We start from the raw sequence: 26,560 nt of genomic DNA, 5'->3' as shown, positions 1-26,560 counted from the left end.
GACTCCAAGAGTATGTTCAAAAATACACGATTTGTACTTCCCAGTATCTTAGTAGCTACAAGAAAATTTCCATAAGACTCAAGTAAAATTCTCACTTTAACTTCAATGCTTTGTTGCTTTAGGTAGACGCATGCCAAATTAAAATAACTGCACACACATTCACCCACGGAACAAGTATGTATTGAGAATCCTTTATACATACAGTGTAGTGCTGGGCTCTGGATATTCAAAGCTGAATATAAATAATATAGTCCAGCTGAATTAAAAAATCAAGGCAATATATATATATAAAGACTGATTAAAAATCATAGAAACAACACATAAATGTGAAAAAAGAGCATCCATTTTCAGGTAACTTTTTTGTTAACCTCCTCTAAAAATGTCAGCAAACTTTCCATATATTTTTACGTATATTGATTTTTAAAATCAATAGGATAATATTAAACAATTTATCAAATAAACCAAAAAGATGCAATGTGGGGGGATTTCAAAAAGAGCACTTGAGGGACCATGTCTTCAATTACAATCTCGTTCTGCCAGAAGCTAGTTGTAGAGCATCAGACTATACACTTAACTTAGTATAATCCCTTCTGATAATGACGGGAGTGGTCCCCTACAAATTTACAAATTCATGAAAAGCCTGGAAACTTTAACTAACATTTTTAACATTTTATAATAAGAAATCTGGCTTTCAAACTATTCTTGAGAGGGCAATTACACATTGATAAAGTGTTAGTGGAAATAGAAAAATTTAAAATGTGCTTCTCTGGGAAATTTCAGAAGGAAAATCTGTGGTTCTTAATATCCACGCCTCTCAATCCTTCTCACTTAAGCAGTTCCATGACACACCAGACCTGTGGAGATGCTCTTATTTCAAACCTAGCATTTTATGAATAACATATGTCTTCACTTCTCACTGAAGGTCAATTCTTTTTTTTTTTTTTTTAACTTTTTTAGTTGTCTATGGACCTTTATTTTATGTATTTATAGGCTGTGCAGAGAATCAAACCCCAGTGCCAGGCAAGCACTCTACCACTGAGCCACTACCCCAGCCCCAATTCTTGAAACTCTTTTCCTGGCCTAGCTGACTTGCTCTGAATCATTGTTTGTATTTTAGATTAAAGCATAAGCTCCTCAGAGAAGCTTTCCCGGCCCATCCCATTAAAAATAGATCTTAAAAGCAATCTAGGCCTTTTGTTTACTTCATAACACATGTCAATACTGACAGTCCTTCTCCTCAATGGTTTGGTAGCATGGTTATTGTCTACATTCTCCCAGGCTCTGTGGAAGGAGGTACTTCATTTTGTTCATTCCAGGGTCCCTAGTGCCCATACTGGCATGTGGCAAGTGCACAAAATTGTTCATTAATTAGACAAATGAAGGAAAAGTGCTTTTTTTTTTTTTTTTGTCACTAATGGGCTTCACTTGTTTTCTGGACATTTTGCTCTACCAAACTTGTACAGTCTGGGTTCATGAACTAGTTGATTCCTACTCAACTACATAGTAAAGACACATTTGAAACATAGGGAATTGGTTTTAAGGCATGAGGCAGATGCTTACAAACTTGAACAGACTGGGTAGCACAGAAGTGGTAGCAATGCCAAGAAAGGCAGAAAATGGTAGTTTGCTCATTTGAGAACATATATGATTTTCTAGAGTGTGGATATGAAAGTGTCAATGTCTAAACCTCCAGTGTGTTCACACAGCTTCAGCAGCACACTCTGCTCTCCTCTGCACACTTTCAGTGGGGATAGGCTTAGTTTCTCAATCCTGATGCTATTGCCATGCTGGGCCGGGAAATTCTTTGGTGGGAGGGATATTCAATGCATTGTAGAATGTTTAGCAGCATCCCTGCTTCTAACCACCAGATGCCAATAGCAGCTCCCTTCCCATTCTTTGGTAACCCAAAATGTGTCCACATCAAATCAAAATCACCCAACAGAGAACCACTAATATAGTTAATGGTTTATGACTAAACAGCTACAACTCCATTTTGATCATTTTTTTGTGACTAATTCTGCTTTAAATCTGAAATATCAAGTTGTGCATGGAAATACAGCATATGTCTTTTCAGCAAAAATTCCTAGTCAGCTTCTAATATATCACAGAAATTCAATAAATCTTTACTAAAAAAAATGAATAGTACAGAGAAATAGTATATAAAACTTAATATGCAAAGAGGCATTGTAACCACTTGGTGGCAGAAAATCCCAATATATAATTGTTCCCATGTCCAGCTACTAAAATAGTTTAAAATCTGAAAAGTAAGGCCTGTAACACTTTGGTACTTCTGTACATACAAGGAAATTTAACTTGCAATATGAGTAGCGTTTAAACGTAGAGATTTAGTTATTTGTAGATTGTGCCAGTATTTATCATGCCACAGGGTGGGGAGTGAAGAGTCCTTTTGATTGGAAGCAATAAAGACCCTTTGTGAACTTTGTCCTACTATGTGTACCTATGGTCTCTCCAATTATTGTTTTCTGGACATTTTGCTCTACCAAACTTGTACAGAATGAAGTATTGACAATTCCACTTTTTTACACCTCTTACCACATTGTCTGTGTTCTTTATTCTTTTTCTTTTTCATTTCCTAATAATGAGTTTGACATCAGCATTTCTCATCTTGTAGGTTCATTGTAGGACCAGTGAGGAACACTAAATAAACTTTTTGTTATTCATTAGGAGGAATGAGTATGCTTCCATCTTTGGAATTCTTTACATTGCTAGAGGTAGACACGGTTATGGAAATGTCCAGTTTATCACAAGTATTAAATGGCCTGAAGCCTGAAACAAAACAGTGAACAGAAAAGGTGTAGGCCCGATACTCGGGCAGCAGGGAGCGCAGGTGGGGAATGGAGCAGGGCTGCACTGAGTTGTGTCTTGCTTTGCAACCAAGTAGATGTGGATTTGAATTCTGACTGCCACTTGGCTGATGTGGGACTTTGGACAGATCATTCCTCCTCATAGTTTCCTCAGGTATAGAATAGTGAAAATACTCTCACCTACCTCCTAGCTAACATGAGGATAAAGTGATAAGGAGTATAGAATGTGTAAGATACTGTAACAGGAATTCTACCATTGTCAATAACTGCTAGCTTAGCATTACGGTCACCTAAATTCTTATTAAAATACACATTTCCATGACCTCCTGCCAGATTTCAACTCAACAGATCTGGGAAAAGGTACTGGGAATATGAAAATAGAAAATCACATGAAGAAGTGGCCCTGGCCAAGTGAACACAGTTGGAACCACACTTTTCTCTAATTGTTTCATCAGATGATTAAAAAAAAAAAAATCTCTGTCTTAAGCAGTAACTAAAAACCACAGTTCCTGGACAAATGACCAATAGAAAAATTCTCACTCAATATAGTGTGGAACAGACCAACTCAAGGGGGCATAAAAACCTGCTTGCTCTATAACCAACAATTTGAGAGCAATCTGTTCTGAAGCCGAAACAGCAATTATTCATGAAGTTATTCAGTATTTTCAGGTTTACATGTGATACAGTATGTGGCAGACATCAACTTTTATTTACACTCTCCTTCAGACTGTGTATCTGAAAAGCTAATGCTAGCAACCACCAAAGCCAGTGGCCATTAGATTTGAGGATGTCATGGGAGATAATGAAAGGCCTTCCTACCGTGTTTCCAAAAATATTTTTATATGACTCTTCTTACCGATTTCTGTGGTGTACCTGGAGCCAATGTGAAGGCAGCATTTGTGCAGCTAACTTAACATTTGTGTGTGTGTGTGTGTGTGTGTGTGTGTGTGTTGCCATTTTTCATTTAATGTATGTTGGCTTCCAAATTTATTCTGACATTATGAGTCACCATTATCATTACAGTTTCCTCCATTCACTAATTCAATTATTTCAGATCATTTTTTACAGATACATCCATTTACTTTTTTAACTGGACTCCTTTCATTTTCTGTTTGTGTTCTTTCTCTAAGACTTTTAGGACTAGTCTTATTCCTCTGTAATTGCATCACTATCAAACTGTGGTTGTATGTGTTCCTTCTGCTCTCTAGTAATAAGAAATATTATGTACCTACTATGTGCCAGATATTGTTGTAAGAACTTTACATGTATGTACTAATTTAATATTCTGAACCACCCTTGGATGTTAGCACAATTACCACCTACATTCTACAAATGAGTCAAGAGTCTTAGTGAAGCAACTTTCTATGTACATCAGACACAGGCATGTATTACGATGATAGAAATTGCTTATAAAATATTTAAACCTAATTGTCTGTGTTTTTTAAGTTTTCTATTCATGATACCTATCAGCATAAGACCAGGGGTAGCAAGCTTTCAATATAAAAAGCCAGATAATAAATATTTTGCACTCTGTGATTCACATTCAGTCTGTCATATATCCTTCTTTCTTCCCCTGCTCCACAAAATTCTGAAATATAAAAACCAACACACGCACACACACACACACACACACACACACACACACACACACAGCCTTTATTTTATGTCACCAAACAAAACAGGCAGAAAACCAAATGAGGCCTGAAGCCAAGGTTTGCAGACTCCCTAGCTACCCTCCTAACCACTATACTGTTCTCTCTCGAGTGAAATTGACTGTGAAGCTCTATTGTATGCATTACTTTTTACTTCATAAGTTTTCCTTACCTCTACCATTTTAAAATGGAATCCAGATTCACCTGGTAACCTCAAGGCAACACAAACAAAACTTCTCTGAATAGCAAGATTCTGCCAATTTTCTAAAACCCTGAATGCCACCTGCCTTGGAAGACCAGAGATTATTTTCATCTTGCCTTCTAGCTGTTTTACCCTCAGCCCAAGCTGCCGCATGGTGTGGCAGAGCCTCAGATGCAGCAGGCCTGGTGAAATTCCTGCATGAGTCTCATACTCCACATTCACACATCCCACCACAGCCTGCCTGGGATTCTATTCTTTAGAAATCCTTCACAGTATACTCCTTATTTTTACCAGGGCTTATGTCCCAGGGTTTCCTTTTCCCTAAAATTCCCCTTTGGGTTCTGATAGGAAATGGAGAATGGACAATATACCTGTGGCGGGGATGGTTAATAAAGGAAGTCAGGAGGTTGGAGATAGGCCCTAAGTTTCCTATTTTGTTGGTGTAGGTAAAATATCCACTTAAAAAAAAATAAACAAAATGACCTTCCTCCTTGGCATTTGTGTTCCATGCAACACAATGCTGGCCAGTGAAACCTCCTCATGGACACTCTTGGGAAGAGCTTCTGGAGGTGGCAGCAGACTTGCTAGCATGCCTCACTTTTCCTTTGCCCTAACTCCTTTGTGCCTCAACAGGGGACATAATGGCAGGAGGAAAAGCTGCCATCTTGTATCTGACTCTGACCAAAAAAATCCAGGAAAATCACAGACACTTGCCCCAACAACAGCCCTACACTGCCTAATTCTGGAGAGTTAAATAAGAGGGTGGAGATCAACTGTCTTATTTAAAACATCATGATTTCGGTTATTATATGCAACTGAACAGAATTCCTACTTAATACACTGCCTTCTCCTAATTCACTTGTTTCTTATATCACTTTAGCATTTATCATCCTCTGCTAGGTGTGCACAACAATAAAGGAAGCAAATATCCTGATTACCACCGAGGATTGTGCTTCTTCTATAGTTGATGCATCTTTAGGACACATTGCTCATTACGAATGGTGCTGACCACAAAATTCCCACAGGGCTTTTTTTGACAGATTCTTGATTACTGACAAATAAGGAAGAACTGCTGGCTGTGTGTATTCCTCCTGAGCTGCAGAGTTAAGTTAATCATACCAGCCTCGGGCTCCTGACAGATTCCTCTCTTAATTTTGCCTTTTCTACATCACTACATCTCTACCCTTTATTCCATCACCCATAAGTAAATATATGCTGAACATATATATTAAGTAGATACATAATTCTTTTTGCTAATTAGACATAGGCTTATTTCTACCTCTCAATAATAGATTCTTGTGAACATTGTCAAATTCTTTTTTAGTTTTACAATTTTTATTAGTGAATTCTAGTTGTACACAATATTGAAGTTCATTTTGACATAATTATACAAGCATGGGCTATAATTTGCTCCAATTCAGTCCCTAGTACTTCCACTTTCTCTCCATTTTTCCTTGCCCCTGTTCCCCTTCCTCTACTGGTCTTTTTCTATTTATTTTTACTTTTTTTAAATAAATGCATTATAGATATACATAAAGGTGAAATTTACTGTGGGGTCAAATTCCTTAATGTGTCTGTTACCTATTTCTTTATTTCTTGAAATTGCTTCTGAATGTTGGCCTCTTTTTTCTATGAAAAGATACACTAATGATATGGATAGCTTCATATTTTCAAATATTATCTTACCTGTTTTTTGTCAAGTGATAATTTTGAAAGGTCTTCATGATTTCCCAAAATTCCAAATTTCTTTTCTTCATTTCTCTTTTAAAGATAGATGGTATATTAAGTACAATCGACAGCTGATTTAATTCTCTAGTCCATATTTTAAAAGCTAACTGGTCTAACTCTTGAAGTTTTAACAAGAAAAACACATTCTCATAGGTCCAAGCACTTGCCAAAAACACTTTAGATAAGTGCTTGGACCTTTCCTGTGGATGCCAAATTCTCTCAGGCTGCACTTCCAATCAGACACACAAACTGCACACTCTTTTGCATTAAATAAAATAAGAAAATTTTTCACACAACTCACTGAGTCCAGTAAATCATACATCTGGAAGAAGAACATTGGTGGGACATTTTTACAAAATTCCTACAATCTAATTACTAAATTTCAAGAGACCTTTAGAAATCTCAAAGCACTTTTACATATTTATTTGACTTGATTTTCATGATGTAGATGTAATTGTTATTCCTATCTTACAGTTGTGGCAACTAGAACTTAAAGAGCTTGTTACTTGAGAACCCCAGGCAACAAGTGCCAAAGGGAACAGCAATTCAAGTATGTTTCCCTTCTATTCAATGATAGAACTGGATCATTGTGAGGGACCTCCATAATTATTTGGTCCAATTTCCCACCAACTTAGGAAGAAGAATCTTCTATAAATTCCTAATATCTGTCATCCAGAATTTATTATCTGCAGTTTTAGAGAGTTGTCTACTTTCTAAGACAGCCCACTGCGCTGTTGGACAAATCTTATTGTTCCAAGTTTGTTCTCACATAAAATTAAAATTGAAATGTTTGTAACTTTTGCTCATTACCTCTTTTCCTAGTTTTGAAGAGACAAAAAATAAGTGTATTTCCTAATAAAAAGTGGGCAGTCTAAAAATATTCTTGTTCCCCTTCAATTTTCCTTTTTCAGAAAAAACTTCCCAGTCCCTCAATTCTCCCTAATATGACAACACACCTGTCCCCATCCTAGTCCTCCTCCTCTGGTGCTTCGACATCTCTTCTTGGTGCAGTGTCCTGCAACCAGCAGAGATCATTGCACAGGGAAAACCTCTGCCCAGGACCCCCAATGATACACAACACTCTTCATGTGCTGTAAACACATTTGAACATTTTGCAAGCATCCTACCCTCTCTTTTATGTCTTCTTGCAATTGCATCAATTCATGGGATTATTGTTTCAAATCAGTATACTTGGACCTTTCTTTCTAAAGCTATTCAGTGCCAACACTGGTCTACCATGTACCTTGTGAGCAATTGATCTCTGAATCAATGTAAAAGGTATTTAAGAGTGTGCCAGGTTCCCACCTGTCATAAACAATGGCTGATGCTTTACCTGGCTCTGTAAATGGATGGTGAAATAAGGAACTTGTAGCCACCATGCCAAACATGGGGCCCAAAATAACTTTCCCTTTTGGTACCCACTTCAGATAATGTAATATATTATTTGAAGAGCATTGTGTAACTTTTCCAAAGTGCTTGTGTCAAAACACATAAAGCAAAGAACAGTGTTGCATTTAATACATTAAAGAACTTGTATTGGGGGATGGATGGACATTTCATCATAGACTGACACTTTTTAGAGTATGGCTCAGTGATTACAATGGTCATAGTGTTTAAGAGCATAACGATAAAGATCAACTAAATTACCTTATTCATCTCTGTATCCTCTTGGAAACCTTTTTTATGACCTTGAAACAGCTCAGTAATCCATTTTCTAAACTTCAGTAAGAGATAAAACAGGGACTTTGGACTTGGTACCAGGTTGAAGGGAACAGGAAGTGTTCTTCCCTCTTCAAAGTAAGAAAACCAAAGTTTCGCCCTTGCAAATTTCCATTCCACATCAGCGTCATCCTACACAGATACACATGACTGTTCAGCAGGGAAATGCACACACACAAAAAAAATTGTTCTAACACTCTGAAAAATGCTCCAGGATTTTTTCAAAATGTTAATGCTTTACTCACACACTTTTTTCTAAATATATTTAAAATTTTGTTAGTTTTACCAATTACAGTTCTCAAAACTCATGTGTGTTTATAAATAAATATACTGAAAGATAAAAATATATTTTCCTACACTCCGAAAAACACTGAAAAATGATCTCTCTTATTCTGCAATCGATCACTCATTATTCAGTACACAGACCAAGATTTCTTGAATAAAAACTATCTCTATCACTATCACTATCACTCCCAACTTGAGAAAAGATAGGTTTTAAATATCACTCAAAAAAGATGGGGAATAGTGTTATTCATAAGCAATAGTTTTTGAATATTTTAAAATGAAGACATGCTCCTTATGCCGTACAGTTCCACCACCCCCTTCTATATTGTGTACAGAATTAAAATTTTCTGGATTACTGGGTTAAATAAATAAACAGGGAAACAATAAAGAAAGACTAGTAATTCATACTTCATCCCACTGCTTAGCTGGGCCCTGGAATAATCAAAATATGAAACCACAGACTATACAGATGTGTAGAGATTATACCTCAATTTCCTGGAATGAACTGTTAATCATTGCAATTAGCATATTTAGCAAAACAATGACCATTGTAACATTATAGACGCCATAAAGAACATAACCGATGTTTTCAATGAATTTGTGATTATAGTTGATGACCACTGATTTCACTTCAGAAAGTCCAAATATAGCCCAGAACAGTGTCTTAAAACTCTCCTCAACTCTGGGGACAAAGAAAACAAAGAAACAAAGTATGTAAATATATTTAGTAATAGTAGTAAAATCAATAGTAAAATTGAGTTGATTCAGTAACATTGAACTTCTCTTTTCTGCTAAATGTATAGAATAACATTTATTTATTTATTTATTTATTTATTTATTTATTTATTTATTTATTTATTTATGGTGGTGCTGGGGTTTGAACCCAGGGCTTAATGCATGCAAGGCAAGCACTCTACCAACTGAGCTATATCCCCTAGAATTATATTTAAGATCATTGCAAGCATTGGTGATAGTGTTCTTAAGAAGCATGTAACCTGATATCTATGGCACAGAATAGGCAATCAATAAGTGCGATAACATAACTTCATAACCAAAGATACTAACATTTAAATAACTGATAACTTTGACAATGAAAATGTTAAGTGTATTGCTTAATAAAAATAATATAACTTGTTAGAGTCTTCTTAGGTCTCTGGCTCATCTGTGCTTCTACTCATACCTAATAAATAAAAAACAATAGAATGTATCTTAAGGAAAAAAATAACAGTGTATACACAGTCAGTGTTACCCAAATCACTGACATGCCTTAGGTAGAAATTCCAATGCTTTAGGCATAATGACTTATCAGAGCTAAACCCATCTGCTTAACCCAGGTGGTTTCATTTCCCTGAAAAAAATGAACTTTAGAAGAATATGGAAAACTGTAGGTTCTGCTTCAGTTCATTTTTCTCATTATAAGACTGAAGATCTAACATTTGAGTAATCTATTCCAAACACATTTTATAAAAAACACATGTGCCCATGGTGAACTTTAGTCAAAACTCTGTTATCACTGATAACTTGAACTTTTCCAATGATAAATTCTGAGAAATTGAATTAGGAATGCAGCTGTTAATCATATTTACCAGGATCCCTAGTAAATAGGAGAGCATTTTAGGGCAATAGATGCTAGTCATTGAAAAGAGGCTACATACTGGCTTTCCCACATACTAGAAGCTATGGAATATTTGGCAAATTATTTAACTTTTGTGAATTTCAATTTCCTTCTTCTGTGGAATGTGGATAATTAAGTTATTCTTAAAGGTATTTACTACAATAACTGGCTCTAAAAAAGTTAGCTATTGTTATTTTAGTTTCCTATGTTTTAGATCTGATTTTAAGATCTCACATTTTGCTAAAGAACAAGAGAGGAAGTCTTTACCCAAGCATGGAATTATATGAACAATGCTAAATGAATGCTTATTCAATCGGCAATTTCCATCATCGAGACAGCTGAGACAACGTACGTTGTGAAGGCTTCATTTTGTTTTGCCCCAATGTAGTAGGAGTAGAGGTTGAACATTCCAATCATAAAGGCCACGAACACCATGATGAATATGACCATAAACTTGAAGATATCCTTTACTGTTCTACCAAGTGATATCTGCAGAGGTCCAAAGCTTTCATTTGCAGGTAAAATATATGCTATTCTGGAGAAACTTAAAACTACAGCAATTGCATAAAGACCTTCAGAAATAATTTGAGGATCAGAAGGGTCCCACTTTATCCTGGCTAGGAAAAATCAAAGACAAGAGTGATGGTAAGTTTCTTATGTAGATAACTTCTTTTCTGAGAAAAAAATCATATATAATTACATTAAAAATATAGCTCACAAATGAAGTCTCTGATCTTAAAGGGTTTCTTTAGTGTCAGCTGTATTCGAGCTTCTGAATTCATTGAGAAGATGATGACTTCTGGTTTGCTAGCAATTTCCCAAAGGGTATAGCATAATGTTTAAGTGTTGAACCTATAGACTCAGTAACTGAGAATTCCTGTACATTGATTGATCAACTATCAATATTATATTGATAATCACAACTGAAAGAACTTATTCAAATTACTTTTCTCTTTGTTTATTTCCCCTATCTAAAAATGAGATAATGTCACTCCCATTTCTCTTATCTGTTATGAAAATTCAGTAAGTTTACATATATTCAGTGTTTAGAAAGTATCTGGGCACTTAATAAATTGTAGCTCCTATTTTTTAGTCTTAAACTAATTACACTATAATGTAATTTGGTTCCTGTGGAATACTTGCAGTTATTTAAATTTACTAGAAATAATTTTTATCAGTTATTCAAACAAGTCTATTTTACCACAAAAATGTTTCAAAAATTCATTTGTCAATTTTTCTGGCATTATTATATCAAGTCATCAAAAACCCAATCCAGAAAAGCATTATGGAGGAAAAAGCAAAACACTGCCAGAGAAAATATAAATTTGTATTCATTTATTTTCTGAATAGTAGAATTAGGAAAAGATAACAAAAAACTAATAAATGTAGTTTCCTTTTTATAGTGCTTTGAATAGTAGCATTATCTATAGATAGAAATCTTCTAAAAATTACTCATAATTTTAAAGTATTTAAAGATTATAATAAACACTAAAAATTTATAATGCAAAGAGGAGACCTTATATGATATAGCCATCAAACCCACGGAGGTGCCAATTAAGTGTTAGCCTGTTTTCAGAGGGTTTGAAATAAGTATTCAAAGGGATTATATTTTTCCCAACTCCAATTTCTAACAAAGAGGAGTTTTTCTTACGCAAATAACTGAAACTATTTCCACCCCTTAGTCACTTGTCTCCTGGGAAGATAGGGGACTTATCTGATTGCTAAACTGGGATGAGTGACTAATTGGGTGTATGTACATGGCTCAGCACTACCCTCTTAGGAATTCTCCTGTGTCCTCCACAGAGGTATCTCCCATGATTAGGTGCTTGCTGCCACCCGCTCCTGGTGGGAAGGACTACTCTAGTCCATTGCTGTTTGGAAACTGGGAGAATAAGTCTTCCTAATTCTAGGATTCAATATTATCCATCCCATTGACTAATAGATCTTTGTCATCTACCCTAAATTTCATTAGTATTTGAGCTTACTATAGGCCTCCACATTGTTTTTTAGTTCAAAGCCTGGTTGGGAAATAGTGGTATTACTTATTATACTGGGAGTATTGAAAGAACTCAAATATTTCTTTGCTTTCAAATAGGTTACCTGTCTTTAAATGGAAGTAGCACTCACTTGTGGATTTTTAAAACTTACATATATATATATATATATATATATATATATATATATATATATATGGGGCATGATATAATGTTTTGACATATATGTATGTTTCATAATGATTAAATCAAGCTAATTAACATACCCATTGCTTCACGTACTTTTTTTTTTCATGTGTATTGAGAACACTTAAAATCTACTCTCTTAGCAATTTTCCAGTATATGGTACATTATTATTAACTATAGTCATCACGCTGTACAACAGAACATCAGAACTTATTCCTCCTAACTGCAACTTTATACGGTTGGTCATCTTCTCCCCATTCCTGGAAACCACCATGACTCTACTATGAGTCAGACTTTTTTTTAGATTCCACACATAAGTGAGCTCTTGCAGTCTTTCTGTGCCTGTCTTATTTCACTCAGCATAATGTCTTCCAGGTTCATCCATGTTGTCATAAATGACAGGCTTTCCTTCTTTTATAAGCTAGAAAGTATTCCATTGTATATAGATAATTCAAATGCAAACTATGTTTACTGACAAAAGAAAAATAATCTAAGAGATGAGGTAGACATCAATGGAAATTGATTGTTAGCCATTTGATCCAAGTGATACAAGAAGATGATTCTCATGATTAAGAGAGATTTCTACCCAGTAGATAAATCAAAGGAAAAAGCACAAAGTAGGACTTTTCATTTACAGATGCTCATTCTTCAAATACAGATGTTTAAAACTAAATAATAATTTTAGGAGAATTGGGCAGTTACCAACTACTAGTGACATCTCTTGTATAAGAAAATTCTGAATTTTTATGAATTTATGTAGACTGCATAATGAAAACTCACCCAAATTGTAGTATTTCACATTGTCTCCCAATGTAACTTTTGTCAAATCCTTCAAAGTATCATTTGCATCAATGATGCTCTGAGCTTTGGAAGCATGCCAAAATGCCATGAATCTTGCAATGAATGATGCTGCAAAGATTGCTAACATACCAAAATCAAGCATATTCCACAACTCAAATAAGTATTCTTTGGGGCCTTGAGTCCAAATTTCTTTACATTCAGCCCATATCATGCCTGCATCAAAAAGAGGTTAAAATATCAAGTCAATTTCATTCTAGCCTTAGCTCTTCCATGAAACAAAATAAAATTGAAAGTTCTCAGCCTGATAGTATTCCATTGTATATAGACAATTCAAATGCAAACTATGTTTACTGACAAGAGAAAAATAATCTGAGATGAGGGAACCATCATCAATAGATATTGGTTGTTAGCCATTTGATCCAAGTGATACAAGAAGATGATTCTCATGATTAAGAGAGATTTCCTTTTCAAAATCCTTCCAAATTTGGCCCCAACTTTCCTGCACAGCCATAATTCTCACATCCCCACTAATCTCACAGTCCAGCAATATCAGTGTATCACCTGAATGCAATCTGACAAACTTCATCAAGATGCCTAAAACAAAAAGCATTCTATCAATCTATTATTTGTACACATAGAAAAATGTTCAGAAGATGTTCATTATAATACCCAAAACACACAAACACTCTTACACACTTAAAGTAGAAAAACTAAAGGGACTTCCACAGATAGGCAATCAAACAGGGATTTTATATGATACCTTATTAATTTTCATGGGGAGATGGGGCCATGAGAATGTGCTTTACTGACTTCCAAGTACAGGAATTTTATTGTCCACGGACCTCAGGTACTACCTTCTGAAAATCATTACATCTTTTAACCAAGGCTTTGCCTCCCATGGCTGTCCTGGCCAATGACTGAGGGTGCCCCTTCTTAGGATCCATGTGTCTCTTCTAATGGTTCACTTTGGCTCAGGATTTCTTGCCAAACTTGCTTTAGTCTGCATTGAGAGCTAGGATGCCCCCAACTTAAGATGATTTCCTTCCCTCTCTAAAACCCTTAGAGTTAGACTTGCATCCAAATTTGAAAGTCCTTGCAACCTTCCCAGCAAGATCCTCATTTTTCTCTCACAAAAAGTGTTCCTTAATAAAATTCCCATTTTTTCCCAATCCAACTATTGTACATTTAATCACTGTGCCTGTTTCTTGGAGGACCTAACACACATCTGAAAAATCGTTATGCTATAAAGTTAAACTTTAAAGTTTAAAATATTATGTATACTGTGAGTTCACATTTAAAACAAGCATAGTGAAAGATGAGAAGAAGTTACAGCAATTAGTGCATATTCTGTTTCTTAATTTGGAGATTGTTACCTGATTAAAAGTAAGGTACTTTAAGATACTCTGCTCTCTGACATCTGTCTGACCCTCTAGCCATCTGAGGAAATATAATCCAAATACCAACAACTAATCAAAACCTCCTTCCACCAGAAGGACTTTCAAAGTCTATGGTTGAAATTAGTCTTCTCTGCTTACCCTCAGCAACCACCTGCCCCAAATTCTCACATTTGTCCTAAATGTCTGTCACTGAACCTGCCAAATAAATGGCCATGGAGCCCTGTTGAGATGAAGAAAATGTCATGGCCTCTGCCCTCCAAGAGCCTGTCATATGCTTTTCTCAAAACCAGCATTCAGTGTAGCACAGAAGATGTGAACTTAAGACAACTTCACTAATGCTTTTCAGCTCTTTCAAGTTAAAAAGGGATAAGAATTGAATTCACATGTACTCTAGTGGGTCAAATTTGTAATAGGAAATACTTCATGAGTGCATTTTTCCCTCCCCCTCCCCCCATCTCTCCTCTCTGTCTCAAAACAGAAATGAAAAATCCTGATAGCCTCAACAGGAGATGAGGATCATTCAGAGCAACAAGCATAGGGACTACAGACTGAAGCGACATCTGAATACATACAGTCCAGCAGTTTTCAAATCTTCCCTTTCTCTATTTTCTCTCTCTCTCTCTCTCTCTTTTCTCTCTCTCTCAGAATAGAATTCTTGGTACAAATGATGCCTTCCTGAAGCTTACACACTAAAACAAAAACCCTGAACTATTTTGCCTGAAGCGAGAGTGTCTTATTTCTCCTCTCTTCTCAAATGCATCTGGAGACAGATGCTTGCTCCTTCTAAAGGCTGCTCATCCCACTGTCAAATTTTCAGGAATAGCCCTTCAAAGCGGATCTGTTGGTTCTATTTCTGCCCTCCAGAGCAGTAGAGAATGAATCAGCTCCCTCTGCCTCTAAAATTTTTACAAACAACCCACTTGTGTGCTCATTAAATCTGTTCTTCTCCAGCAGGAACAGGTTTAAGGTAAAGCTAATGAAGCTTCAGCTTTGAGATACCCTACTTGCCTATGCTTTGTCCAGGGCTGTTTTGTCTTCTTTTTCTCTAAATAGGGCCCTCCAAATAAATACTCCTCAGGTTTCCTGGATCTCACTCAACCCCTTACCACCACCCCTAGTCTCATTGGTTTAAGCTTGCCATTCTGACTTGTCAAGACATCCTGAAACGTTAGCTCTATCCTTCAGCTTTTTTTCCTCAACTAAAAATTAGATAAGTTTGAATTCTGTGATCAATAATGTTAATCTGTTCCCTCAAGCGAATGTAATACATCCAGGATCTAAACTAGATCGGCCACTTCTTATTAATATTTCCAGAAGGTTCTACAACAATTTAAAGGGAAATAATTACCAGAGTCAATAATTGAACCAGGAGTCTAACATGCTATAAATACATAGCTATCTGTTTTGTGTTGTTCATTGTTTTCCCTTTAAATAAACATAGTGAGATAGTCTCTGAAATGAAATACAAAGGTGAATAGGACAAGAATTCCAAGAAAAATGCTTTTATTCACAAAAGTAAAGGTTAATTTAATAGTCTTGGTTTACATTTCTAAATGAAAAAGAAAAAAACTTCTGAAGTTTATAATAAAAAAGTTACTATGAGGAGGGTTACTTTATCATGATAAAGTTACTTTATCATGATAAAGAAAGAAATGAACATTCATCTTCTCTAATGCTCTTGTATAAAACTTAGTTTTTTCAAAGTTTCATCTTGAACTAAAAGAATCTTGCCTAATAGGTATTCAGTATGAAATGCTAGCTCTACATAGAAGTAACAGACTCTTAGTGAAAAATCGAATTATCTGAAATTTATTGATTATTTTCTATGCACCAAGCACTGTATTATGTATTGTACATATTCTAATACATTTAAAATAAACTATAGCCCATAGGTTATTAGTCTAATATCCAAAGGCTATTTATTCTTAAGTCAGATATTAGAGGTGAAATGCAATTTGTTTTAGTTTCATCAATTAAATTAGAAAAGAAATAGTGAAGGGGCTGGGGCTGTGGCTCAGCAGTAGAGCATTCACCTCTCATGTGCCAGGCACTAGGTTCCATCCTCAGCATCACATAAAATAAATATTAAAAAAATAACTTATGAGTCAACAAAGAAACCATAATAAAAAATTTTAAAAGAAATAGTGAAAATTAAAGAACTCTTCTTTATTTGAACTTTATAATTACTTTAGTGATACAATTTATATGTCAAGCTACTACTTAATCTTTTTCCTTCAAATGTATCCAGAAAATGAAGAGATTCAAAGGTTTGAATAAATAGCTCTCTAATGTATGTTGAATTAAATCACATGCATTTGAAATGATTATTTAATAATTTTCACAGTTCTTCCTCATATTTCAATTGATCATCCCACTTGGCTCTAATGTGAAGAAGCCAAAAAAAAAAAAAAAAAAAAAAAAACATGTTCTGGCCCAGAAGTAAAAGAAAAGTGATCATAGATTTTTCTCCAGGTAACAGAAGGGAGGTGAGATGGGAAAGGGAGGTCTGGGTGGGAAGGAAGCTATGGACTATTAAAAGTCTAGTAGGCAGATTCCCTGTGCTCTCTTCTTTTGACACCTATATAATACCACCCTAGGTAACTTTATGCACACTCAGAGCCTTACGTGCCACCTGGAAATTGAGGATGGCTGGAATTTTATCCATCAACTTTTACTAGAATCATACTTTCTATTATCTAGTGGACATTTCCACCTGGAAATTCCATGGGCATTTCAAAGCCCGTGGACATTTCCACCTGGAAATTCCATGGGCATTTCAAAGCCTAAACGTATTTATCAACTTTTCATTCTCCTAGTCCCAAGCATGGACTTCCTTCTATATTTTTCCTCTCACAGAATTTCAGTCACCACTCACCTACTGATCTGTGAATCCACAGATCTCCCTTTCAATGTGTAAGAATCATCAAGTTCCTTGCAGTTTATCTTTTAAGCAGCTCTCAGGTCCTTTCCACCATCCCCTGAGTTCTGGCCCTCATCCTTCTCACAGAGATCACACAACTGGGTCTCAGCCTCTGGACCTACCACTCGTTGAAGCCACCTTCTACTCCAGAACCACTGAGACCTTTCTGAAATGTGATCTGGTCACATCACCAACCACTGAAAATTTCCTCTGTCCATTTCATCACCCTTATCTCCTCTTACCCACATCCACAAACACCAGAACCTGGAGTCTCACAACTCTGCATCTAATGTTCCCAAGCCTTGCAGTATCCCTATCTCTCACACACTCTGTCCAGCTAACATTTCCTTTTCCTTGAAGTCTCAAATTGAAGCTACTATCCAGGTAAAACTTCCATGCCCCTTCCACACTTCACCTCACTCAGATTTAGATGCACAATTTGTATATATTCATAAGATCTTAACAGTTCCCAAAGTATGGCATTTGTCACGTTGAGCTTAATTACTGATTGATTTATTGACTTGTCTCCTAGACTTACCTTTCTCAAGTGCAAAAACTGCTTCTCATTCACCTTAGTGTCCTTATTCCCTCACAAAGACACTTAATAGCTATTGAATTTCTTTATTAATAAACACACATTTGAAATGTTTGTCTCATTTGTATTACATTTAATGTCAAGACATGGATATATTGGATTCTAAGGAAAAACCATATAGTGAATAAGACTGAATTCTTTCTCTTTATTTGTCATTTGAGAGATCTAAAGCAAGCTATTTAATCCTCACATAAGTCCAAAAGATGGATGTTATTATATATTACATGCCAGAAGACTGAGGCACAGAGAGATTATGTGATTTGATGTATGTAAAGTGCTTTGAAAAATTCCTGGCACATATGATAAATATTTAATAAAAGCAAAGGGCTATTAGCTTCAGTTTCTACTAAATCTCAACATAAAATCATGTGGTTATATTCAAGTTTGAAATCCCAGCTCTCCAAAAATATAAATGATAGTTCTTCATCACTAGTGGGGTTTGTTTAATATCATGATGTTCTCTTCCTGTTTTTTTGCTTTGATTTTTTTTTTGTTCTTGTTTTGTTTTGTTTTAAAAATGCAAAAAGCACATGGCATATGAGGAGACTAGGACATCAATAATGAACCCAAGGCAACTGTGCTTTAAGAACACAAAGGAAATCATGATGTATGATGCATTGTGTCATGCTGCATATATTTGTATAATTGATGTGTGAAAGAATCAGTGTCATTCAGTCCAACTGCTAAGCCTGCAAAAAGAAATGATGAAAGAAAATCAGCCTTTACCTATTACCCAGGATATAATGAGCATCTCCATCCATGAGAAGCAGGATGTTTTCATCCTGAACAGCTGTTTTGCATTATCTGTGCTGGTTTCATTAGGAAGAAGTTTGGTGCCTTCAAATCTGTCAGCTGCATTCATGACTAAAAGTCCCAGAAATATGGTGAAGGAGGCTGCATGTGCTACAAACTTCATGAATGGTCCACGCATTATCTTTCCTATCTGTCATAACACACACCAAAAGAAAATCTTAACTTTGTACATTTTGCAAAATACGTACACATACATACACACATAAGAAAAAAAAACTTCTGCATAATTCAAAGTCCTCCTAAAATAATTATTTATATTTATATAATTGGTGTTATAATAATATTTCCATGCCATTATAACATTTTGATCACATTCTTCACTTATATGTGCCGATGTATTTAATTAATAGTTGAATAAACCAAATTTTACATCAAGAATATTTAAGTTCTTAAGATACTATATGATATTGGTGAAAAAACACAGAACATATATCAGGGCTATTCATAGAAAGTAAATTAATATAGTAGGCTTTAAGTATTGAGGAAACAATGAAAGTATTGAACTGAGTCTTCGTTGCAGTGTATAAATCCCTGTTGTTGCCTTCACGTCTACTTCATTGATGTCCATGCCATTGAGGCAGCTGAAGTTGCTATCCTGGTGAAAGTATAAGTGGGTTAAAAGTCATGAGTACCAAGAAGAGAAACTCCCAACTGAGGACAGGGTGGGAGAACAGTTCCCATAATATATTGGAACAATGTTCTGGAAGGATACTGGATTTAAAGTCCAACATTTCAGGTGAGATTCCAGCTTCATTCTCTCATCAACTGAGTGACAATGAGCACATTTCCTAAATTATATAAAAATCAGATTCTTTGTAAGAAATATGGAGATGGTAAAAACTATAGTGTCCCTAGAGTATAGCATTTATTTTTCTGAAATGCATAGATCTTAGCCTATGGAGACAGAGGATCTAGATTATGTTTCAGGGGTCTGGGCATCTGTCAATGGGGAACAAAATTCAGTATGTGTGTGTAATCTGTTTGTTTGCTTGTCTTCCTTAAGGGAGAGCCCATAATAATAAACATCAATGTGTCTTTCTTTCTCCACGGTATGCCATATATACAATTTTAATTCTATGTTGTATATGTGATTTATTTTAATCACGGAGTCAAGCAAACAAAAATGTATTGCCAGATTCAGCATCTCCTCATGGAAAAAGCACTTATACATTTTAAACCAATTTTTTCAAATTGAAAATGTATTAGGTTGTTTTGGACAAAATGGAACTGGGGGCAATATCTGCTAGTAGTGAAATTCATGGATAGATGATGTATTACTTGCCTTGTTTTGGCAAGAAAAAGACACAAGCTTCAAGGACACCAAAAATACAAGATAACATAAATTAAAATAGAACCAAATAAATAGGAAAGAAATGAAAGATGACAAAATGAGGTTGGGGACATAAGATAGGCTGAAAATAAAACTACCCACATTAGAATGCCCATAATTCTGATAACTCTGGAAGCTTAGCTTGGCTTTCCTGGACATCTCTGAAGTCAATGTACGGTTAACCAAGTGGAGCACCTGACCTCTCTGCACCCTGACTGGCTTATCTTCCTTCTCCACTGGGCTATTCACCCTTATATAATATGATTCCTTCTTTTTACTCTGAAGGGAGAGTGAACAATCAAACCAGGCATTGTTGCTTCTTCTTAAAAAATAAAATAAAATAAAATAAAAAAGCAAACAGACAAACAAAAGCAAACAAAAAGTGGGTTGTCAGGAAACCCAAGTGGTGAGTTTTCTCCTATCCCTCATTTTTTGTTACAAACAGTTGAGAGTTGCATTTCATTTTAAAGTAAGGAAAATGTTGTCACTGGTCAGTGGGCTTTAGGAACATAAGTAAATTATCCATTTTAATAAAATTGCCATCTATGTCTTCTGGAATATAAACAGATTTCCTTATATAAAAAAAAACTAAAAATGAGAGAGTTTGTGGAATAAGTTGAACAACAGATGTACCTGGAAAATATTTAAGGGTAAATATAAAGAAATGCCTGACTTTAAATGTTATATATCATACTCTTTTTAGGTATCTGTTTATGACCAAATGCCTAATTATCCAACCCACAGAAATAAAAAGGGTTAAGGCTAGCTTAAACCAAGATTATTTGAAGTCACAGTATAACCTATTATTATTGTCATGAGCATGTGGCAACTAATATTTGGGCTATAGAAGAATGTGAATAAGTAAGGACAAATAATTTCTGAAAGAGAAAGAAAAAAGCCCTCTGAGGACAGAAAAACAACTATAAACAGAAACAGGGCTTCTATGAAGAGACAGAGGCTTACAACAACTAGATCAGAATCAATTCTCATGGACATATTGGAAATTCTAAAATATTTTAAATATACCTTAAAAGCATCCATTCAAAGGAAGCTATTTCCCCTCTCTAGTAAAAAGTAAATCCTGTGACCTGCAAATAATGTTTATGCTCATTGCTAACGGGAAAAAATTACAAAATAGATTTTATCATGATGTTTCAAAAGACCAAAAAAAAGTAAAACAGAAAAAAAAATCCTTTGAAATGTTCACTTAATGTGATTATTTGCCTTATTGCTCATAAATGAGGATGGAAAACAAATGCCAGAAAAAAAAAACATTGCCAGAGAAGAAGAAATAGTGAAGGAAATCAGGTTAATTAGGATTCAATCAAAATTCAAGAAATGTGTAAATCAAAGAACTGTTTTAAATAGCCTGTTTCAAAGCACCAGATGCTCTAAAAGGCATTGTGCTTTTGAATTTTATGGTTATAGGAAAGGATAATTATTAACTTTAGAAAGGAATATTTTAACTGATCACAGTGATAACAGATAATTCAGCTTAAATCTTCAAAGACAGAAATTATGAGTTGAAGTAGAACAAAATATATACATAGATGCAACTTATGTTCAATTAAGGACCATTTAGATTTTTTTTATTATTTTGCAAAGTGAAATTTGTCTTCCTATGAAAAGAGGGAACAATCTAACTTTCTAGGAGAAAAATCACAATAAATGCTATTCTAATAAATCTCACTATTTTCATTTTATATTTTATATTCCTCATTTATGTTTCTAGAGAGTGATTTTTGATTATATATATTTTAAGGTGGAAAAACTATGATGATGGATTTTACTGTCATAAGAAAATGTCTAGTTCCCAGAAGTTCCTACCATGGTCACTAGAAATAACTATGAATTCCCCATTGTGTGAACTGCTTTGCATCAGCTTTCTAGAATGAATCATTTTGAGAGCTCCCTAAATGGCTAAAATATTAGCGATGTAACTAAGAAGGTGGTATGTTGAGCACGGTGGTGTATATGTTTGTACCCATGTGTTATATGTGTCTGAAGATGAGCCGGGTACATGTTTAAGAATGGCAAGATGGAAGAATGGGAGATCAGCTGATGCTTTCACATAGCACATATGTACATGCTCCAGAACACAGGCAGCTTTAGAATTATTTCAAATTGCCTCACATATAAATTTAATCAGATCTAAAAAGAAGTCTTCAAAAACACGAGGAATAGGATTGTTAGCAATTCAGGACACAAATTTCTAGACAGTTAAGAGACAAGTGGGTAGCTATTCCTCAGCTTTCTTGTCATACAAAGTCCACTGGAACTTGTTTTCACCAAAGCCTGGTCAAATAGATTTTGCTAAGAAAATAGGCTATCTTTGTTGTTGGTTTCTAGTGTACTTTGTCCCTAATATAAATATTCTTAACTGAAATAAGTTCACATGAGGATTTACATGATTGTCATTTACGACTGTCTGGTCCTATCAGCTAAAATAAACACAAAACAGAACTCCCATCTCAAACATTGCTAGAGGAAAAACAAAGAGTAGAAATCAATAATTTTTATGATGATTTCATTAAAATATATAAAAGTATATGCATAGATGTGCCTGGGGAAAGGACTGAAAGGCAATAAATTAATGTAGTAACTAAGGTTTTCTTTCACACATTAATAGTAGTAATATTAGAGGTGAATTTTTTCTTCTTCTACTTTTACTTCTATGTTTCCCTAGCAAAAAGTGCATTATTTTGTGATAAGAAGAAAAACAGATTATTTAAACACTACTATACCTCCATGAAATTTTCATTTTGGAAAAAGAATGTTTCCCTCCTATCACATACTTCTGGCAGATAACAGAGCTGCAGGCTTCACAGACCTACCTTGCTGCAAGGAGCACACCAGTAAATGAGAGCCAGGAAGGGTAGTCCAATGGCAACAGCGAGGACCACGAGGAACTTGACTGCCATCGTCTGCTGCCTTAGACCAGAAAGGTTTTCATACCATATGGAGAGAAGCTGCTGTTGGCAATTTGGATGAGCTACAAACTAGCAGGGCAGTGAGAAAACATTTAACAGCTTGATTAAAGAACGGTTCAGCATAAATTATACTCACATGTTCTAATATTTAGCTTTGTTCTTTCCCATGAAAAATATTGTTGGAATTAAAGAACAAACATGAAACATCTAATTAACAGACATCAAGATGGTAAGAGGCTCTATTACATATGGTATAAATTTGGAGATTCCAATTTATCAAGCTTTTCTTTTGTGACTAATGGGCTTTCTTTCAAAGCATATAAAATTTATTTTGAAATGTAATATTATGAGAAGATTTATCAATATTTTCCACAAGGGTTTTTGTGATTTGTGTGTATGCATAGTGTGTGTGTGTGTGTGTGTGTGTGTGTGTTTCTTTCTATTAAAAGTGAGGTTAAGATTACACTTGCCTAAATGTGTAGACTTTTTAAAAATTAGACCACATTTCCTGCACTAACCTAAAATGCTGAATCTATTTTCTGCTTTTCCCCTTTATATGTCAGTCTGTTTCTGGGCTGCCTGCTCCATTCCACTGATAGCTCTTTTTATTCTTAGGACAGAAATTCAACTAAAAAAACTTTAAATATCACTTTTTACAGAATTTTTTATTCTCAAATGTTTATTTTTTACAAATATTTTTCTCAATTATTTGAGTTTTTATATAAAACAGAGAGTAAACTTATTCAGTATATAAAAACAATAGCCCAAAATAGAACTTAGTAAAGAATATTAAAATATTATATAAAAGAACTACAAATGAGTCTTAAGGATGGTTAACTTTGAAGATAAATTAAAACTAGATAAATTGTTTATGTACTCCTAATGGTAAAGTTTGGTAACATCCACTGTGAGTGGAAGAGGTAAATCCTCTTATACACTGTGGGTGGATGTAAACTAGTGCACCTGCTTTGAAGGAAAACTTAACAAATGTTTTAAATTTTAAAAATGAAAATTTGACATATCAATTCTACATCAGGAATTTTGTCTACAGATATGACTCATGCAAGTAAACAAGCTACATAAATGTGTGCACTGTACAAAAAAGTCAAGATTGTAATAAATTACTATCTAAAGAATAAACATCCTTAAACACTAAACTGATTAAACTGATACAACAATGGAGGCTTTGAAGAGAAGAAGTGGATGTTTATTGACTGATACATGAAGATATCTAAGATATAAATTTGTGGAGAAAAAAATGTGACAACGGTTAGTCACTCTCCATTAAGTGTTGGACAGAATAAGGTAAGCCATGTCTGTACTATTTGAATACTTGCAAGAAACAGGGATTACTTTTATTACAAACCTATTTTTAAAAATTATTTGTAAAGATCTTATACATCCTAGCCAGGCTCAGTGCCTAAAATCGCAACAGCTCAGGAGGCTAAGGCAGTAGGATCTCAAGTTCAAAACCAGCCTCAGCAACTTAGCAAGGCCCTGTCTCTAAATACAAAATATATTTAAAAGGCTGGGAATGTTGCTCAGAGGTTAAGCACCCCAGGGTTCAATCTCTGATAGTGGGGGTGGGGGACAAAAAGATCTTACATATCCTAGGAAAGGGGTAGGCACCACTGCATGAAGACAAAAACTGAAAACATCCTTCAGATAGAGATACAGCTGGAGGGGATTCAAATGCTCTAAAGAAGGAATTGAAGGTATTGGCTCTGAATTGAAAAAGATCAACAAATGGAAAAATGTAGTTGAGTTTGAAATACTCTAATGAGATCCCTACCATGCAACAATCACTTTATAATTTGTATACACAAGGCTATTTTTATATCATCACTTAAATCAAGAAAATGGCAATCACTGTTATGTTCTGCATAAATAAGTCTAAATTAAAAAAAAACTGACATGTGGTGCTGATTGAGTGCCTCACATGTGTATGATTCATTAGAGAATCTGCCTAGTGAAACTGTAAATTAGAAAAACCCAGCTCAGTTTAACAATGCCAAGCCTTCGTCCTCATTTAGCAGTGGTAGGAACTGAAATAATGAAAATGGGCTTCATGCCTGACCTTACTTTTTTTACTTCATATTTAATGGCAAGTTTTAAACGGCTCAGATTGGGACGGCTGTGATCACCAAGGTGCCGTGTTTCAACATCCCCATTCAGAATGGCTTCAACTTCTTCAGTGTTTCTGCATAGATCAAGGAGTCCAACCACAAAATCTTTGCATTGCATTGACAGTTTTTTGTAGTCATTCTAAGAAAAACAAAGCAAAATAAAAAACAATAATATAGAAGTAGCAGATTTTACTCTGTTACACAGCAGAAGTTATCAGAGTCTTAAGGGATGGTACATTTCAAGAGAAAAATTCATCTTTAGTTTTTTTTTTTTTTTTTTTAACATACTTTCCACAGCATCATTGTCGTGCTTTGCATACATTGCATGCTTCATGGTCATAATTTCATCTAGGTTCATAATGCACATTTGATGGATCTTTGATAGATTTTGTGAAATGCTGGTAAACTTGAGAGACTGAACATCTGGAAAGGTTCCAGGAGAAGCAAGCACATATCAGTTATCTTTTTAACCAATTGTTGTTATCAAGCAACTTTATATGCCAAACGGGATCAAAAGAGGAGGTATAGATATAAACCCTACAAATTGAGTGATTCTCCTTAGAGAAAAGAAAACTTATTGAAAATGCTTTCACTGTTTTGTTATTGTTCTGTAGCTTTTACCATGTGGCCTAATATTCTGCAGTCATTTAGAGAGTGAAAGTCAAGCCCAAATTACCATAAACTCAAGTCATCTTTCTATACAACATTTATTCACATCTTCATTCAGATCTTTCTAATATTTCCTTTCTCTTTATTTTCTTAATAAGGTCACACATATGTAAATTTTAATCAAGAAAACCTATTAGCTAGAGCTTGTTGTGTTGCAGGGGAATCATTATTATCCATTTAATCTTCACAATAATCTTGCTAAGGGGCTGGGGATGTGGCTCAAGCGGTATTGCGCTGGCCTGGGCATGCATGCGGCCTGGGTTCAATCCTCAGCACCACATACAAACAAAAATGTTGTGTCCGCCGAGAACTAAGAAATAAATATTAAAAAATTCTCTCTCTCTCTCTCTCTCTCTCTCTCTCTCTCTCTTAAAAAAAATAATCTTGTTAAGGGTTAATAATGTGCCCAATATCATGCATCCAGTAAATGTTAAAATTTGGTTTAAAAGCTAAATCTGTTTGACACCAAGTCCCTGCCTTTAAAAATAGTGCCATTTCATCTTTTCTTCATAGAATGCTTTCTTACATTGATTTTTGAAATAAATTTGGGGTGTGAAGCAAGTGTGGCAAATGCTATTCCCATCTCACAGATGAAAAATTTAAGGTTCCCTGAAGTCACAGTTTCAGTGGGAAAGTTTGCTCTTAAACTCAACTTTGTAGATTCAAAGTTAGTTTTCTCCCCATCCTAAAACTATTATGTGTTGTAAGTTGAAAAACATTCTTTGGAAGGATCAAGAGGAATATTCTGGAGAAATGTGTGTGTAAGTGGATG

General features: G+C 35.0%; 1 protein-coding gene across 3 annotated transcripts in view; it reads right to left on the bottom strand.

The window, feature by feature from the left end:
- The window catches only part of Trpc6 (transient receptor potential cation channel subfamily C member 6), a 109,234-nt gene that overhangs the window by 5,685 nt on the left and 76,989 nt on the right, over positions 1-26,560 (bottom strand). For 2 of the 3 annotated variants that reach the window (XM_076843844.2, XM_076843845.2), the window contains 8 exons: positions 25,076-25,258; positions 22,898-23,062; positions 18,647-18,863; positions 12,988-13,221; positions 10,379-10,643; positions 8,898-9,093; positions 8,055-8,258; positions 6,366-6,440 (listed from right to left, as the gene is read on the bottom strand). In XM_076843844.2, the coding sequence (XP_076699959.2) occupies positions 6,366-6,440; positions 8,055-8,258; positions 8,898-9,093; positions 10,379-10,643; positions 12,988-13,221; positions 18,647-18,863; positions 22,898-23,062; positions 25,076-25,258 (1,539 nt within the window). The remainder of the gene's footprint in view (positions 1-6,365; positions 6,441-8,054; positions 8,259-8,897; positions 9,094-10,378; positions 10,644-12,987; positions 13,222-18,646; positions 18,864-22,897; positions 23,063-25,075; positions 25,259-26,560) is intronic. The other variant, XM_076843846.2, reaches the window with a different exon arrangement.

The sequence above is a fragment of the Callospermophilus lateralis genome, chromosome 2, assembly GCF_048772815.1.
Source record: "Callospermophilus lateralis isolate mCalLat2 chromosome 2, mCalLat2.hap1, whole genome shotgun sequence".
Lineage (NCBI taxonomy): Eukaryota > Metazoa > Chordata > Mammalia > Rodentia > Sciuridae > Callospermophilus > Callospermophilus lateralis.
This window is presented reverse-complemented; position numbering and strand designations above follow the sequence as displayed.